General features: G+C 34.1%; 1 protein-coding gene across 2 annotated transcripts in view; it reads right to left on the bottom strand.

The window, feature by feature from the left end:
- Positions 1-9,006: 9,006 nt before the first annotated feature.
- LOC148940511 (uncharacterized) overlaps positions 9,007-15,203 on the bottom strand; it is a 61,680-nt gene continuing 55,483 nt past the window's right edge. For both annotated transcript variants that reach the window (XM_089104894.1, XM_089104895.1), the window contains one exon: positions 9,007-14,086. In XM_089104894.1, the coding sequence (XP_088961020.1) occupies positions 13,769-14,086 (318 nt within the window). In that variant the 3' untranslated portion in view covers positions 9,007-13,768. The remainder of the gene's footprint in view (positions 14,087-15,203) is intronic.

Genomic DNA, 15,203 nt, shown 5'->3' with positions numbered 1-15,203 from the left:
TGTGACTTCTTCTCTTTGGAGTCTTATGGTATCGTTGGCGTACAATCTGGGTTCGACCGGTGTAGGATGTCTATAGTCTCTAACTATCACAAAGTTTATGTCTAGAGTATAAAATGTTTATATATACATGTAATACAGTAAATGTACATGTGACGAGGACAGGAACATAATTAGAACTGGTTCAAGTAATCTAAATTGGTAGCTTATATTCAGCACAACATGCAGATACATATCAGGACATTTGACAGAACTGCCCTATTTTAACCTGTCAACTTACGAGAAATTAAAGCAAATACTCAGAATTAATATAATGATCTAGGAAATAGAATCCAGAATTCAATTATAAATTTAACCCGAAAAGCCCACTTTCACTTAAAGCTTACAGATTTTCCCCCGGGTTTTCAATTCTTTTTTCCCACAAAAAAAAACGATTTTCTATCTTCAAACAAAGGTACACATAAAATAAACATAAAATAAAAGAACATAACATAATAAAAAACATAATAAAAGAACATATAATAAAATACTGACACCAAAACTCAATCAACAAGACACAAGAAAATATTTTCCCAATCGGCACTTTTGCACTTTCATTTCACTTTATATTGTCAAGCTAAGTTCACATAAAATTTGCATATCTACACCTAATTGTAAAACTTCCACATCGTCAGAATATATTTTAAAAGAACTTTTGAACAGAACACTTAAACAAATTATCTGGTTATTTTACTATTCATAACATATCAAAAGAAAGTAAATACATCATATGAGAAAAGTTGCCACACAGCTTTCGCTTGTCATTTTTATCTTTCTGTTTTTCCTATTTCAAAGAAAGTATTTCTTCTGTCCAGTTAATCAGCATAACCCCTATCTACATCTTCATTTTAACTCAACATCAATTCCCAACACCAATTATACTACAATAACATACCAATCCCTTACTAATCTCTATAATCACCTTATTCTACTTATCTCTATAATAACCTTTTAATACTCTCGATTTTGTGTACTCATTCTATGAAATAAAAAAGATACGGCTTACTCGGTCTAATGCCTTCTCTATAGGCATGTGATCACCAATGAGTAAGTTTTTTTTGCCGAATCTACTAGGACACTTGGCGAGACTAATTTAGCTGTTCTTGGGATCCATTTGTCCTTGTCAACGACTCTTAGCGGATAACAATAAAGAATACTTTCCTTTAGAAACAGGCCGTCAAAAATATTTAATAGCCAAGACGCAAAATTATTATCTATTATTTTCCCTCGCACGGAACTCATTTACGCCCTGTCGTCTATTATTTTCCCTGGCACAGAACTCTTTTCCGCCCTGTCGTCTATACCTATAGGCCCGTTCTTTTGCACAAAGATCTTGCATCTAAGATCTCACATTTTTCTGCAAAGATTTCCGTTCTTTAACTCATCTTTCTTCTAAGATCTTACAGCTCACTGATGTTAGCAAAAAGTGTGAAAGACGCCATCTTTCTACCATATAGAACAATGATGAGAGAATTTTGAGGATATACTCATCATTGTTCTTAGACCGCTGATCAGGGCAGAATGATGAAAGACGTTTGCAAAAGAACGCTATAAGATGTAAGATCCTAGTACTAAGATTTCACTTTTAAGCGTTCTTTGTCAAATATGTAAGATCTTAGCACATAGATGAGTAAAAGAACGGCCCTTATTATTTTCACTGGCACGGAACTCTTTTCCGCCCTGTCATCTCTTAATGTCCATGGCACGAAACCTGCAGGGCTTTTGAGGTTCGGTACTCCACCGCCTACCTCTCTCTTGACCCATGGGAGCTCAGACCTTCCTTTCCCGGGATCCTCTGAACCCGTTAACAGCTCAGACTTTCCTTTCCCAGGATCCTCTAAACCCATTAGCAACACCTGGTCTCTCGGTCGACCGCAGTCTGCCCCTTCACCAGCCTCATGTCTCTCGACACGACACCTCACTACGTAAGTGCCTTATAATAAATTTCTTATTATTCTTGATAGCTCAGTGCCTTACCTCTGTAGCTCAGTGCCTTACAATAAATTCTCAATTTCTCGTCATATTTTTTTGTCCTAGAATGTCTGCCTAAATTCCTAATCTGACTCCTATATCCTGTGCTAAAAAAAAAAATCTACCTCTCCCCCTGGTCACGTTTTACGTCAGGCCATTTCTGACGGAGTCCTTCATTCTGTCATGTCCAACGAAATTCAGCATCTACGGTTGCTGATGAAATTCCTACTTTTCTTCACCAATTGCATTTTCAATAGCTTCAAAACGCTGCGCTAGCTTATACGCTTCAGAGAGGGTATTATGATCATCCTAATGTTCTAATAAATATCTCTTAATATTTAGTCTCGAGCCTTCAATAAAACAATCCAGGCCTATACTATCAGAAAAAAACTACTAAACCGCCATACCCCGATTGATACGATTTTGTGGCAATCTCCACCCTCTTATAAAACTGATATGCTGTTTCATTGGATGATTGCCTCAATTCAGCTAAATCTTTGAATTTCTTTCCAGCTGTCTTTCCTGGTAAATATGCCTGCGTTATTTCCTTTTCAAGTTCCTCTAAATTACTAATATTTGAGGAATCTCTATCCTCAAAAAAATTAAGTAGTGGCCCTGTTACTCGTGGTACTGTATCTATCACCTGCGAATCTGACAAGCCAAGCAGCGTTTTCACCCTTCTCAATTGGCTAAAAAATAGGTTTTTATAAATTTTGCATTTTCAAGAACAGGGATATTTCCCAGGGGATCCATTACTGGCCCAATTACTCTTTGATTCAAATTCTCCTTGTTGCTCTTACCCTCAATAGGTGTATCGGTTATATCATCCTCAGAATTATCTCCCATATTTACACTACTTCTTATAGTGGCACTTTCTTTGGCCATTAAATTACCCACAGTAGTCAAAAATTTTACGATTTCCAAATTTAGAATGGTATTAATGTCTCCAAAGAAAAACGGTGAAAGATAAAGAAAACTACTAGACAAAATCAGAAGTTTGCAGAGTCTTGGACGAGTGAAAAGGAATTTTAATTCAGGCTGAAAGAAGTCACTAACCGTAAAGTGCACAAATTCTGGCATGTAGACGTGTAAAAAAATGCGGAAGGAATAGGTCGTGAAAAGAATGATGCGGGAAAACTATTGTTATAAAAGCTTTCATCGGTAAAACTGATTAGGAAAGAGTTCACAAGAATGTCCTTAAGAGTGCTGAGGTCAGGGTTGCCCCCTGTAGCACGAAAGTACTATTTCAGCACTATTTTATTATGTGTAGCAGGTGCTCAGAGTTGCCACCTGAAGCACTGAAAATCGCTGTGTAGCACGCAAATTTAGGCAACTGCAGCACTTTAGGAACTGACCTTGGTGACAACACTGGTTGAGATCCAACAAAACTGACTTCCATCGCAAAGAACATTCTGCAGAAGGATGCAAATTATCAGATATTTGTAGAGCTCAAAAACACAAACTGGAGTTCTACCAACAACACCCTCGGTAAGTACTTGTGTGCTCTAGTAAAATATACCAGGAAGAGCGATGGGGAGACATGCTTAGGTTAACTTGGAATAATCACACCTGAACCTATGAATCTTTCCTCTGATGATATTGCTTGGCATATCAGTTTTTCGCCGGCGAAGATTTTATCTATGAACCAAATTGATGGTTTAGGCTGTGACTGGGTGTCTGTGATGTCAAGGACTCTAAGTAATCTTGGAATGCTCAAACGCATTATAGGTGTCGCAGGGAGTCGAGTCTATTGCCAAGACTCACAGGTATTGACTTGCAGTGGCGCAAGCTACCATATGCTTTAAACGAATCCGAAAGGAAGCGAAATGACTAGACTTGATAAGGAGAAAAAAAAAGCGAAATGAGAAACTTCATCGACCAAAGAGTCGTTCGAGGTCTTGTAGAATTCACCAAAAGTGTGCTCTCTATCGTATTCGATCTCAGACACGGAAATAATTTTCTTTTAAGCCGGAAAAAAGCATGGTGGTCACAAAATCGTGACTAAGAACAAACAGATACAATTAGTTGCAAAATACATCCTTACAGACAATCGGATAAAGCTTCCAAATTATGGGAGGCTCTATGCAGCCACTCTTCGATCAAGAAGACGGAATAAAAAGCAAAGACGAAGAAGATTAGTGAACATTTTCTTTATATCTGAAACTAAATTTTAATATTGAAGTAAGACACTGTGTTTTGTGATTTAAAGCCGTCGACAGCTTTGAGAAGAAAGACAACTTAGAGCAAAGACAGAATTTCGACAAAACTCAAATTGTAAACCAAACTCTATCCCCAGAACATAAAAAAAAGTTTTTTATTTATTTTTTGTGTTATTTTATGTTTTACTTTGCCTTATTATTTATTATTATTATATTATTATTATATTATTTTATTATTATTTTTATTATATATTTTTATTATTTTTATATTATATTTTATATTATTATTTTATATATTTTTTTTATTATATTATTTTATTATTATTATATTATTATTTATATTCACATATTCTGGCTTCCAGATATAAATTTAAGGCTATCTGGACGTGCTGACAAACTCATACAGACAGTGATAGCTTTCCCAGCTCACCATGGCTTTGTCCATCTCCATTAGATCAGTGTTTCTACAGTGCTTTTAGCCGTTCTGTTTGTATTTTTTTCTTTCCTTTGTTTGTACACCCCCTCCTTAGGCCCTTTAGCAAGATAAGAATCAACTGTTTTTTACGATCAGAATATATTCTCTTTAGAATTTTTATTAAAATAAGGTAGAATTCCACTTGTCTTTCATCAATGTAAATGACAAGATATAACTGATTTACTTATACGGGAAACATAAAAATAAGGTAGAATTCGACTTGTCTTTCATCTAAGTAAATGACAAGATATAACTGATTTACTTATTCGGGAAAATATTAAAATAAGGTAGAATTCGATTTGTCTTTCATCAAAGTAAATGACAAGATATAATTGATTTACTTATTCGGGAAAAAATCCGGGAAAATGTCAATACGTAGTATAAATCTATCACCAAAGGTATAATTTTAATCTAATGGGCGCATAATGCTGTCTAGTGGACCTGGCAACACTGGTTATATAATGCACTTTGTTCTGACTTGGTCTTCGGTTGGTAATGAGTGGTGGGCGGCTATTATTTTTTTTTCTTCCTGCATTCCCAGCCATAAATCCTTGTGGGAGGAATATAATCCCATATTTGTTTTTTTTATTGTTTAAACCTATTGTTGAATAATTCTGTCTATCTATTTTCAACTCTGTCTCTCCTCCTCCAGCAAACTAAACAAACATGGACATTTTTAGGATTTAACAAGACTTTTTATCCGTAAAAACTAAAATATAAACAATCTGTTGACTCCTAAGAACAATTACATCAAACAATTTGTAGTAAAAATCTGTAAGTAAGGAGCGACTTAGCCCAATAGTAACCGAAACTCTAGAAAACGGAATTTTGATAACAATAGATAAATCAAAAGAGCTGAACTTTTATTCGATTCAAAATATATAAAATTCATTAAGCATAATGTTACCAATCAAAAGCTACAAGCTTGAGAAAAATTTGCTAGATTTTCAAAGAAAGGAGCGGGGGGGACAACCACGAAAAAGTTAAGGAATCTTAATGAAAATCGGACAATCAGATTCGGCATGCGACAGAAAGATTCGCTCCCGTCTGTAAAAACTGTGGAATTTTGCATTTTTTGCCAGAAGTAAGATCTCGGATACGTGTTTACTGTTTTTTTTTCTCCTGAAAAAAACACATTTTTTACCTGAGGGGGGGGGGGCTGCCCCCTCCTTAATACCGCAGTATTTACAAAAAATTTTGACTTCTTGTCCTATTTCTTAAGAACGACTTCTGAAAGACAAAGGCCGTTTAATTAAGGCATAATTGTCATATAAGAATAAGGAATAATTTTTATTCGTTTGAGTTTTAATGTTGCTCTTTACTTTCAGTTGAAAAAAAACATGTTTTATATTTAATCGTTAAAGAAAAGCTATATCTTCAAGCTATTAGGTACGATATGTTTTTAGCTTATTTTTGTTTGTTGTTTTAACCACGTCTCTTTTTTTTAAATACACTCCCTCTAGAAATGGAAACTCCTCAGCTGCACATGGAAGTCTTTTTCATTAGGAACTAAAGTTCTCATTTTTCTTCATTTTAAAGGTACACATGGGTCAGTGAGTTTTCACAAAACCAATTAAAAAAAATATCACCACTTTAAGGTCAGTTTTAACTAATATTATGGCGTCTTGATTTTTCTTTTAATACATTATCTTTTTTTTAAGTATTTTTCAAATCGGTCATTCGTTCACCTAAGTTTGATTTCGATCTACAATCCGAGAGTAAATTTGATTCTACTTAAAAATCATATAATTAGATTCTCATCGGATTGTGAAATTGATAATTGGTAAGACTGATGCCCGTGCCACATTATAATCACACTTGTCGATAAAATCAAAATTACTCGCGATTACAGCGCCAATTACGTTCGCCGTTCGTAATTTCTCGAGTTGAACATTGTTCAACTTTCAAACAAATTCCTTGAGTGCCCAATCAGAAACAAGGTCTAAGGCGTAATTTTTAAAAATAGAAAAGATGGAAACTTAGAACAGCAGTTTTTCTATCTGGGAGAGGAATCTGACATAAGTAAAGAAGACATCGTATTAGTAGAGAACAGTTTAATGCAAATTACTGTTGGAGCAAACTCTTTAAACTAATTTCTTGCAATCTTAATTTTTTGCTTTTTAAATACAAGTGTGACGCTAAAATCAAGAAAATTGCCTTGTCATTCATGCTATTTGGCTTTCTTTATTGATAGATGTGACTATGATATGGCACGGGCATGACACTTCCCAAAGACGTCCAAAGAAAAGCATAGTTTGCTCCATGGACCCTTTTTAGGTTTGTTCCTATCTGTAAAGCATGCTTTACTCCGTAAGACTAGCCCAAGGGTTCCATCTAAAAAGAAAGCATAGAAATGCACAAACGGATAGGAAAAAAAAGAAAGCAGTAGTGCATTTTTTCTCCCTGAATAGATTTTTTTTTAGAAAATATTGTTGTCTCAGCTACTTCGTATATAAGGCGCAAATTTGCGTAATTCGAATAACCGTCCTCACTTTTCAATCCCATCCCCTAAAGCTCTGAAACCCAATGGGGCAGATTAAAAAAAGTAAATAACTTCGAGTTGGTTATTGGCCGATAAAACAGCAGTTTTCCCATCTAGACACATCAGCGAGCAATATTTGAAGGCGAGGGGGGGGGGGGGGTGATAAAACCTAAACAATAGACAAATAATGTGATAAGCACAAGCCATGGGCTAAATGATAGAAGTATAGATATATTCAGAACCAGAGACAGTGTTTCCCCTTTCTATTGTTGAAAATTCTATAGATTGCCAGGAAATAACGTAGGTCTTAGTAGATTAATAAATAATGTAGATTAGCAGATTAGTAAATAATGTAGATTAGTAGATTAATAAATAATGTAGATGAGCAGATTAATAAATAATGTAGATTAGTAGATTAGTAAATAATGTAGATGAGTAGATTAATAAATAATGTAGATTAGTAAATAATGTAGATTAGTAGATTAATAAATAATGTAGATTAGTAAATAATGTAGTACTGAAGAGCTATGGAGACCTATAGTACAGAATTGTGCGATTTTTTTACGCTTTAAGCTGCTATAGCAATAATAAGCGCATTCATTGCAGCCCTGATGCACTTACATAATTACTTTCAAAATCTACACACGCTGAGATATTTTTATCTAAAAATATCGATTTTAAAGCGCTCTCCGTCATTTTGAGAAAAAAAAATCTGATCTAAAGTTTCCTTCATTAACCTCAGCTGATCAAAAATTGTTAAAAAGGGAAACTGAAATCATTTTCCCCGATTTTGAAGCAAAACGAAAAATGGAAACAAGTTTACAACAAAATTATTAATAATTGATATTTTAACTCTTAAAGTACCAAGAAGATAAAAAAAAAATACCCCCTGGGACAATCTTAGATCTACTCCAAATATCTGGAAACCAAAAATTTCATTTGTATCCTTCAAAATTATGAAATTTTTGGGGTAGTATCACATTTTAGTCAGTGTTGTCACGCTGAACGATGAACATAAAATAAATAAAACTAAAAAGTTAAACCTGACAACGCTATTCGTCAGTAGGAATTAAAGCACTAACAACCTGATTATCCCCTATTAGAACTAGATGTTCATAGGAAAGCTACCCCTTCTTAAACTGTTAGGTGCTATATATTCTTAGTTAATTTATATTTTCGTTTTTCACCCATTTTTTTCTTTTTAATTTGGCACCCGTTATCACAAAAAAATACATAAAAGTATATGGAGATCTTTTTCATTAGGCATTGAATTCCCCTTTTTGCTTAATTTTTAAGATATATATGGCTGTTCAGTTCCCCTTAACCGTTTCAATCAATCAGATTTAATTCTCACTGTCCTTGAGGCCTTGAACTACTGTAGCAAAATAAACGTTTTTTATTCTTATTATGGGAGGGGGGGGGTGTCATCCTTAAAGACCTAATTTTCCAGAACTTTCAACAACGTTGAACAAAATGGCTATCTCAAAATTTTTATTGGATATACAGTTAGATAATTTCTTAGAAAACACCCAAACCAAAAAAAAAATTCCCTAGAAGTGTCCTTTTAAATCCCCCCCCTCTCGTCGTTTTGAGAAAAAAATCTCTTGGTTTCATTCATTAGTCTCAACTGCTGCAATAATAAACTCTTTTCCTGATTATGCTTAAACCATTTTCCTGATTTTAAAGCATTAACTCTTAATATCCTGTATGAGTAAGGACTAAAAACATCGATTCAGCAGTCAATGTTTGAGAAGAATTTGCATAGAACTTGATATCACCAAAGAGTTATAGATATCATACTTTTGTATTCTAGCAACTGGTCTATGCGGGATAATAAAGCTTAATTGAGGAATAAATACAATAAACACGTTACAACATTCTTATTTTCAAGTTTATTTTAAAGAATTTCATATAATCAAAGTTTTGGTAAAGATTAATCAAATATCATAAAGAACACAAGGACGACAAGGGAGTTTCGCGTTACCGAAAAAGGAACTAGGAAAGCAAAACCATCAAAATAGGCATATACCAGGGTATTTTTTTTGGGGGGGGGGGAATAATAAAAAATATTCCGTCATTTGAATCATCTGTCAGAAATTCGGAAAAATTTAGCTTCTTTGGGCGGGGAGGAGCTGTATCACTGTCCCTTCCTCCCAGGGTACATCCCTGCATCGAAGATTCGAAGTGCCTAATTAAAGACAAATTTTAAAAATGAAGACATATATCAAAGGGCTGGTTCCATGAATCATCCCAAAAAGTTAGATTTACAAAAACATAAGAGAGATAAAATCAGAATGCAAATTCTAAAATTGTCAAAAATATTTTAGGTTTTTGTCTAAAAAAAAATATATAAAAACTGGCGCAAATGATTTCCTCTCAGAATGTCATCATTCAAATTAATCCCCATAAAAAAGAAGCTACAAGGTAAAAAAAAACAAATGTACACGACAAAAAAAAGATTTAATTGGAACTTGAAGTTCCAATTTTGTATCTAGAGACTTGAGTACCCACAAGTTACAAATTGGATGGAAAAATAAACGTACGTCATTTAAAATATGTATTAGAAACTAAAAATTCAAAAGAAGACACGTAAAAAAGGAGCTAAAAAATACAACATTGATCAATTCTAAAACTGGTAATAACACATTAGGTTTCAACCCAAGAATATAAACCTGGTTCAAAGCAATTCTTAACAAAATGTCATGGAGTATCTCTCTCCTTTGAAAGGAGGACTCACATGTCCTCCTTTGAAAAAAAATCTATAATAACAAAATTCTTACTTTATTATATGCATAAAATTTATATTTAACAAATTTTCTGGTTCACTTTCACTTCAATTCACGATTTCCACTATTTTCCTTCAATTTTAACAAAAATCCCTGTAGCTGCTGGAAGGAAACGACCACTCGGTGGCATAAGAAGGAATAGTTTGAGTCTACATCGCGTCCAAAGCATGGTCATAATAAGATTTAAAGATGCAACCGTGGTTGCTCAAGACCAAATGTCCTGGAGGAAGATGTCGTCGACTCTCTCCACGCTGGCGCCATGTCGGCAGGAGAATTAACTCAAGCTAAAACCATGTCTTTATTATGGCTTTTTATAGGCGAAGTCGGGCGAGTAAAAATAGCTTTTTGTTCATCGAAAAACTGACTTTTCTAAAAGCCACTTTAAATGCACCTAATTTGCCTTTTTGAGCCTTGAAAAGTACCACTGGAGACTGGGGCTGCTTGAAAAGTAAAAAAAAGGCACGGACGACTTGGCCTAAAAAAGCCATAATGAAGAGACGCCCTAACCCTATATTACTTTTTCCCATGTTGCCACACTTCAAATAGTTCCAACTCTAAAAGACATCTATTTCTTTGTCAACTCAACTAACATTTACAAATACCTGTTTCAAAGATCCTAGAATTTTAACAGACGATTTTTCATATTTATTCCGCTCGGCCTTATAAACACTATTACGCGAGGGGGGTAACCTGAAATTAACTGCTTTTCAAATTAGTTGTGAGTTGTTATGGACGCGCAAACATTTCAAATGCGAGTACATGCAAAAAATATAATATATTATATTTTATATTATATATTATATTAATATATAATATATTATAAAAATATATATATAATATATTTAAAATAAAACAAAATTTCGTCGACAAAAAGTGAATTGAAAGGGAAAACAACAAAGCCAAATACCATAAACTGTCTTCATATTATAAAGTAAAAACCTAGTTATTATAAAACCTAGTTATTATTTTTCTTCCCAAAGAGGGGCAAAGACTAGAATGATACCTGTCATTATTCAAATTAATTTAAATATGCCAAAAATCTAGACCAAAGAGCAAGAGTGAAAACTGGTGCTAGTGTCAGCAAAAAAAAAAAAAAAAAAAAAAAAAAAAAAAAATGAAACGCCGTCTAACATTTGGCGAATCTTTGTCATTTTTTTCAAGATTTGTAACGGTTTTCCTGTCAGGAACTGAGATCAGACACTTATTACTACACTAAGTTTACCAAATCTACCAGACAAATTACCCGTTACTATAACAATGAAAAAAATGTCACGAGTCGCCAAACGCTAGACGGAATTGAGTTTTTTTTTGTCAACACTAGTGCCATTTCTTACGCTTGTAAATTACCCACACTCTTTGAGCTAGACTGTAGCCAAAAGTGCATAAGACACAAATATATCTAGGGAGTTTTATATACACGCAAGTCTCAAATTAAAGCAGGGTATGTATGTGCTTTAAAATAATTATTCGAGACACAGAACTCAAAAGCAAACATATAAAAGTAAAAGAGAACAAAAAAAGAGACCTAGAGATGACAAAAGTATATCCGTTTCAAGATTTAGAAGTTGTCAACGGAAAGTAAAAAATATGAGACTTAAAACTAGTTAATGGTTTTATGACATGGCTAAATGTTTGTATGGCATGACAAAACAAAATTTAAAATAAGAAAAATCATTCCGTCATCAAAGAACATCATATAGACCAAACATATTTGAAATTTAGATCAAAAGAGTTCAGCCTTTTAGGCTAGTCATATTACAAGAAAACATTTTTTTTGGAATGACCAGTTTACGATACAGATAACCGAAGAGCAAATTTTTTCCTAATACTATTTGAGTTCAGATAATAATTGAACTAAATCATTTCAAAAGTTTTTAGTTTAGTTGCGATCCTGTTTCCTTTCAAATATACATTTCAACTAGCTAAAATTTGATTATTGAGCTGATTTCATAGTTCTTGTGGCTCTATACATGACCGCAAGCTGAAAAACACTGCTTTAAACAATAACAAAAGACAAGAAAATTATTTTTAGGGGCACTAATTCGTGAAAATAATGGGGAGGGGGGGGGGGTACGAGGACTTCTTTTTCAAATTTACAAATCTTGAGGTTTTTTTCAGTGGTAATTCAAAAAAGGTATTTAAATGGGAGGTAAGTGGGATCTACCCCCCCCTTCCCATTAGCAGCAAGGGCGTATCAAGGATTCTTGTTCTGGGGGGGGGGAGCATAACAAAACAATTTAAAACGACTCAAAAATTCGTTTATATGCATCTGTGTTACGTATTTACGAGTCGGACCAAAATTTTGGGGGAAGGGTTCAAACCCTGTAGCCCCTCCCGCCTCCTCCCTGGATACGGCCTCGATTCTATACAAACTTGAATTCAATAAATACATCTAAGTTTTAATATTCCGATAAAGCGAACGTCTTTCTGGTTAGGCTATTATCGGGTAGCCCAGTTAAGGCAGAGCACCGTAAGGTCAAACAAAAAGGGTTGGGAGTACCCACCTCCTCCCCAAAGAGGCAATAAAACACCATTTCAATTGTAAAAAGAATGAAAAAAGTTCGTAAAAATAATTTGGCATATAGCCAAATTTTTACTCGCTCACATCAGTTAATTCATATATTATCACTGTCTTTTAGTTTTTTATCATATATCGTATTTAAAAAAAAGGCGATCAATCAACGAGTGTGACTAGTATTAATCATCCTTGAATAGCAAATTGTTAGTGCAGTAGAATAGTAGATTGTAACTGTTTGATTGTTACACTGTTATTAGGTTGTTCCACTGTACAAGCCGTTCTAGGGTTGGTAATTATGACTACTGTCTTATAAGCCTTTATGAGCGAATCTACGCAGTGAGTGCATATTCCAAATACGCAAGGCTCCACTTTTCAAATCTATAATCTGAGAACACAGTTTCCAAATCTCCAACTTTCACCGAACTCAATTTTCTACAAAACAAGAAAAAAGGCATGGAAAAGAGCTCTTGAGCGCGTTGTGACATGAGATTGGCTTGTACCACAAATACTGCTGATTTTTAAAAAGATTATCAATAATACACAAAGAAAAAATAAATACCAAAAAAGGAAAAATTAAAAGGAGCCAAAATACCAATGGAAACTAGAAGAGCAATGAAACTAGAAACTAGAATACAATGGAAACTAGAAGAGAAAGGTTTCATATTTTCTCAAAGGAAAACCTCAAAAAGTTTAGATAAAACTTGGACAATATATGGCAAGTATATCAATAAATAATCACATCGTAAAATATCTATAGAAACAAAAAAAGAAATGTGAAAACAGTAAGTAAAATAAGAAAAGTAAACAACAATAAAAAGTTAGAAACTTATACAACAAAATATATATAAGTAATGCCCGAGCCACATCGCAGTCATATCTGTCGATAAAAGGCCAAGATTTCTGAATGACTTACGTTTTACATTCTAAAAGAAGATTATAAGAAACTTACATTAAGAATTAATTCCTATTTATCACTACACAGGAATTAATTAAGAAAACTTACATCAATGCTAACTTGCCCCAATTATTACCCAAAGAAAATATGTATTTTTATCTTTTTCCAGATTAATCTAAAAGATAGAAAAACTGCTACTCTAAGCCCCCATCTTTTTTAGTTTCAAAAAATTATGCCTTAAACCTTGACTCTGATTGGTCAATCACAAATGTTATGCTTGAAAGTTGTACACTGTACTACTCAAGAAATTACGAACGGCGAACATAATTGGCGCTGTAGTCGTGTGTAATTTTCGTTTTATCTACTAGTAGGACTATGATATGGTCGGGGCATAAGACATCTGACGAGTCCAGACAAGACGTGACCCAAACTCAAAACAATTCAAACTAGAAATTTAGGGCAGTAAATACAGTTTCAATAGGTTCCCACTGACTACGGGAAGACGGAGTAGAAATAAAGTTGGAAATATCGAGACATGGCTGTGACGCCCTTAGAACAGATGGTGAATCCAAGTAGGTGGCAGTGTTGGAAAGGAAATCATCACGTACGAAGATTTTTTTTGGTGAGTCCTTTACATGTGGCTGAAAGTGCATACACTTATTCTCTTCACTTTCATCAGAAACACCACTATCACAACCTTGAATACGAAAAACATCACCACTGTCTTCTTTTGTGAATTCCACATCACTCAGAGTTTTATTTCCCTTAAACGAAAAAAAGTCAAATAAAAGATAGCCTATCTAGTCAAACTGACCTACCATGAGAAAAGTAAACCTTAAAAAAAACGTGTCTTTAAAGAAAAAATAAGAAGAAGAGCGTGACACAGGACGAGGAAAAAGAAGAAGAGCGTGACACAGGACGGGGAAGAAGAAGGCAGAAAGAACTAAAACAATATATTAGGTAAGTTACAACGAACGAAAAAGAAGAATTTCCTTTCTTTATTTCATTTCATATATGAAAACCGTGATTTCATTTTTCTTTTGGTTGTTTCAAAAGCATGAAGTTTTTGTGATGGCACCACATTTTCATCAGTGTTGCCACGCTGGACCTTGAAAATATTTATTTTTAATGTCCAAAGATCTTTAAGAAATGTTTTGGTCTGTAAAAATTCAAACTTTAGCAATGTGTTGATTCCTAGGGACAACTACATCTTCAAAGCACAACTGCATTTTTTGAAGCTGTTTGATGTCATCTTTTTAGCTGGTTTTTCACTGCTATTTCTTTGTTTTTGGAGTTTGTATCATAGTCTTTTTTGGTTGTGTTAAAACAGGACTTAAGCAGGGTCGCGTTCTATCCCGTTTATGTGGATCATCTGATAAACTTTGTCCTAAGGAGCACAGCAAAGACAATGGGAGAACACGGAGTCAATTGGAGAAGTAAAACTCTTCTAGACTTAGATTATGCTGATTATTGGAGCATAGTAGATGAAAACGTTAGCGAATTAAATAAATTTTGGAGGTTTTGAGAGTCCAGGCTGTAAGAATAGGTTTCGAAATTAATGTTAAGCAGACCAAGTCGGTAAGACTAGGATTAAGTGAAGGTGAAGAGGTGATGTTGGGTAACGAGAAGATCGATCAAGCGTGCAACTTCACTTACCTAGGTAATATTATTAGTAAAGAGGGTGGGTGCAGTGAAGATGTTAGAAGTAGAATAGCAAAGGTCCAGTTAAATTTTTTGGAAGAATAGTCTGCGAAAAAGATTAGAATATTGGAAGCTACAGTGATGACAATGGTTAAGAATGGATCTGAAGCGTGGGCACTCCGAAAGACAGAGTAGAAATTCAAAGATGTTTCCCAAAAAAATTGCCTACATATTGTTTTA

This window comes from Artemia sp. Qi Xiang Cuo, chromosome 19 (genome assembly GCF_049724085.1).
Source record: "Artemia sp. Qi Xiang Cuo chromosome 19, ASM4972408v1, whole genome shotgun sequence".
In the NCBI taxonomy this organism is placed as follows: domain Eukaryota; kingdom Metazoa; phylum Arthropoda; class Branchiopoda; order Anostraca; family Artemiidae; genus Artemia; species Artemia sp. Qi Xiang Cuo.
This window is presented reverse-complemented; position numbering and strand designations above follow the sequence as displayed.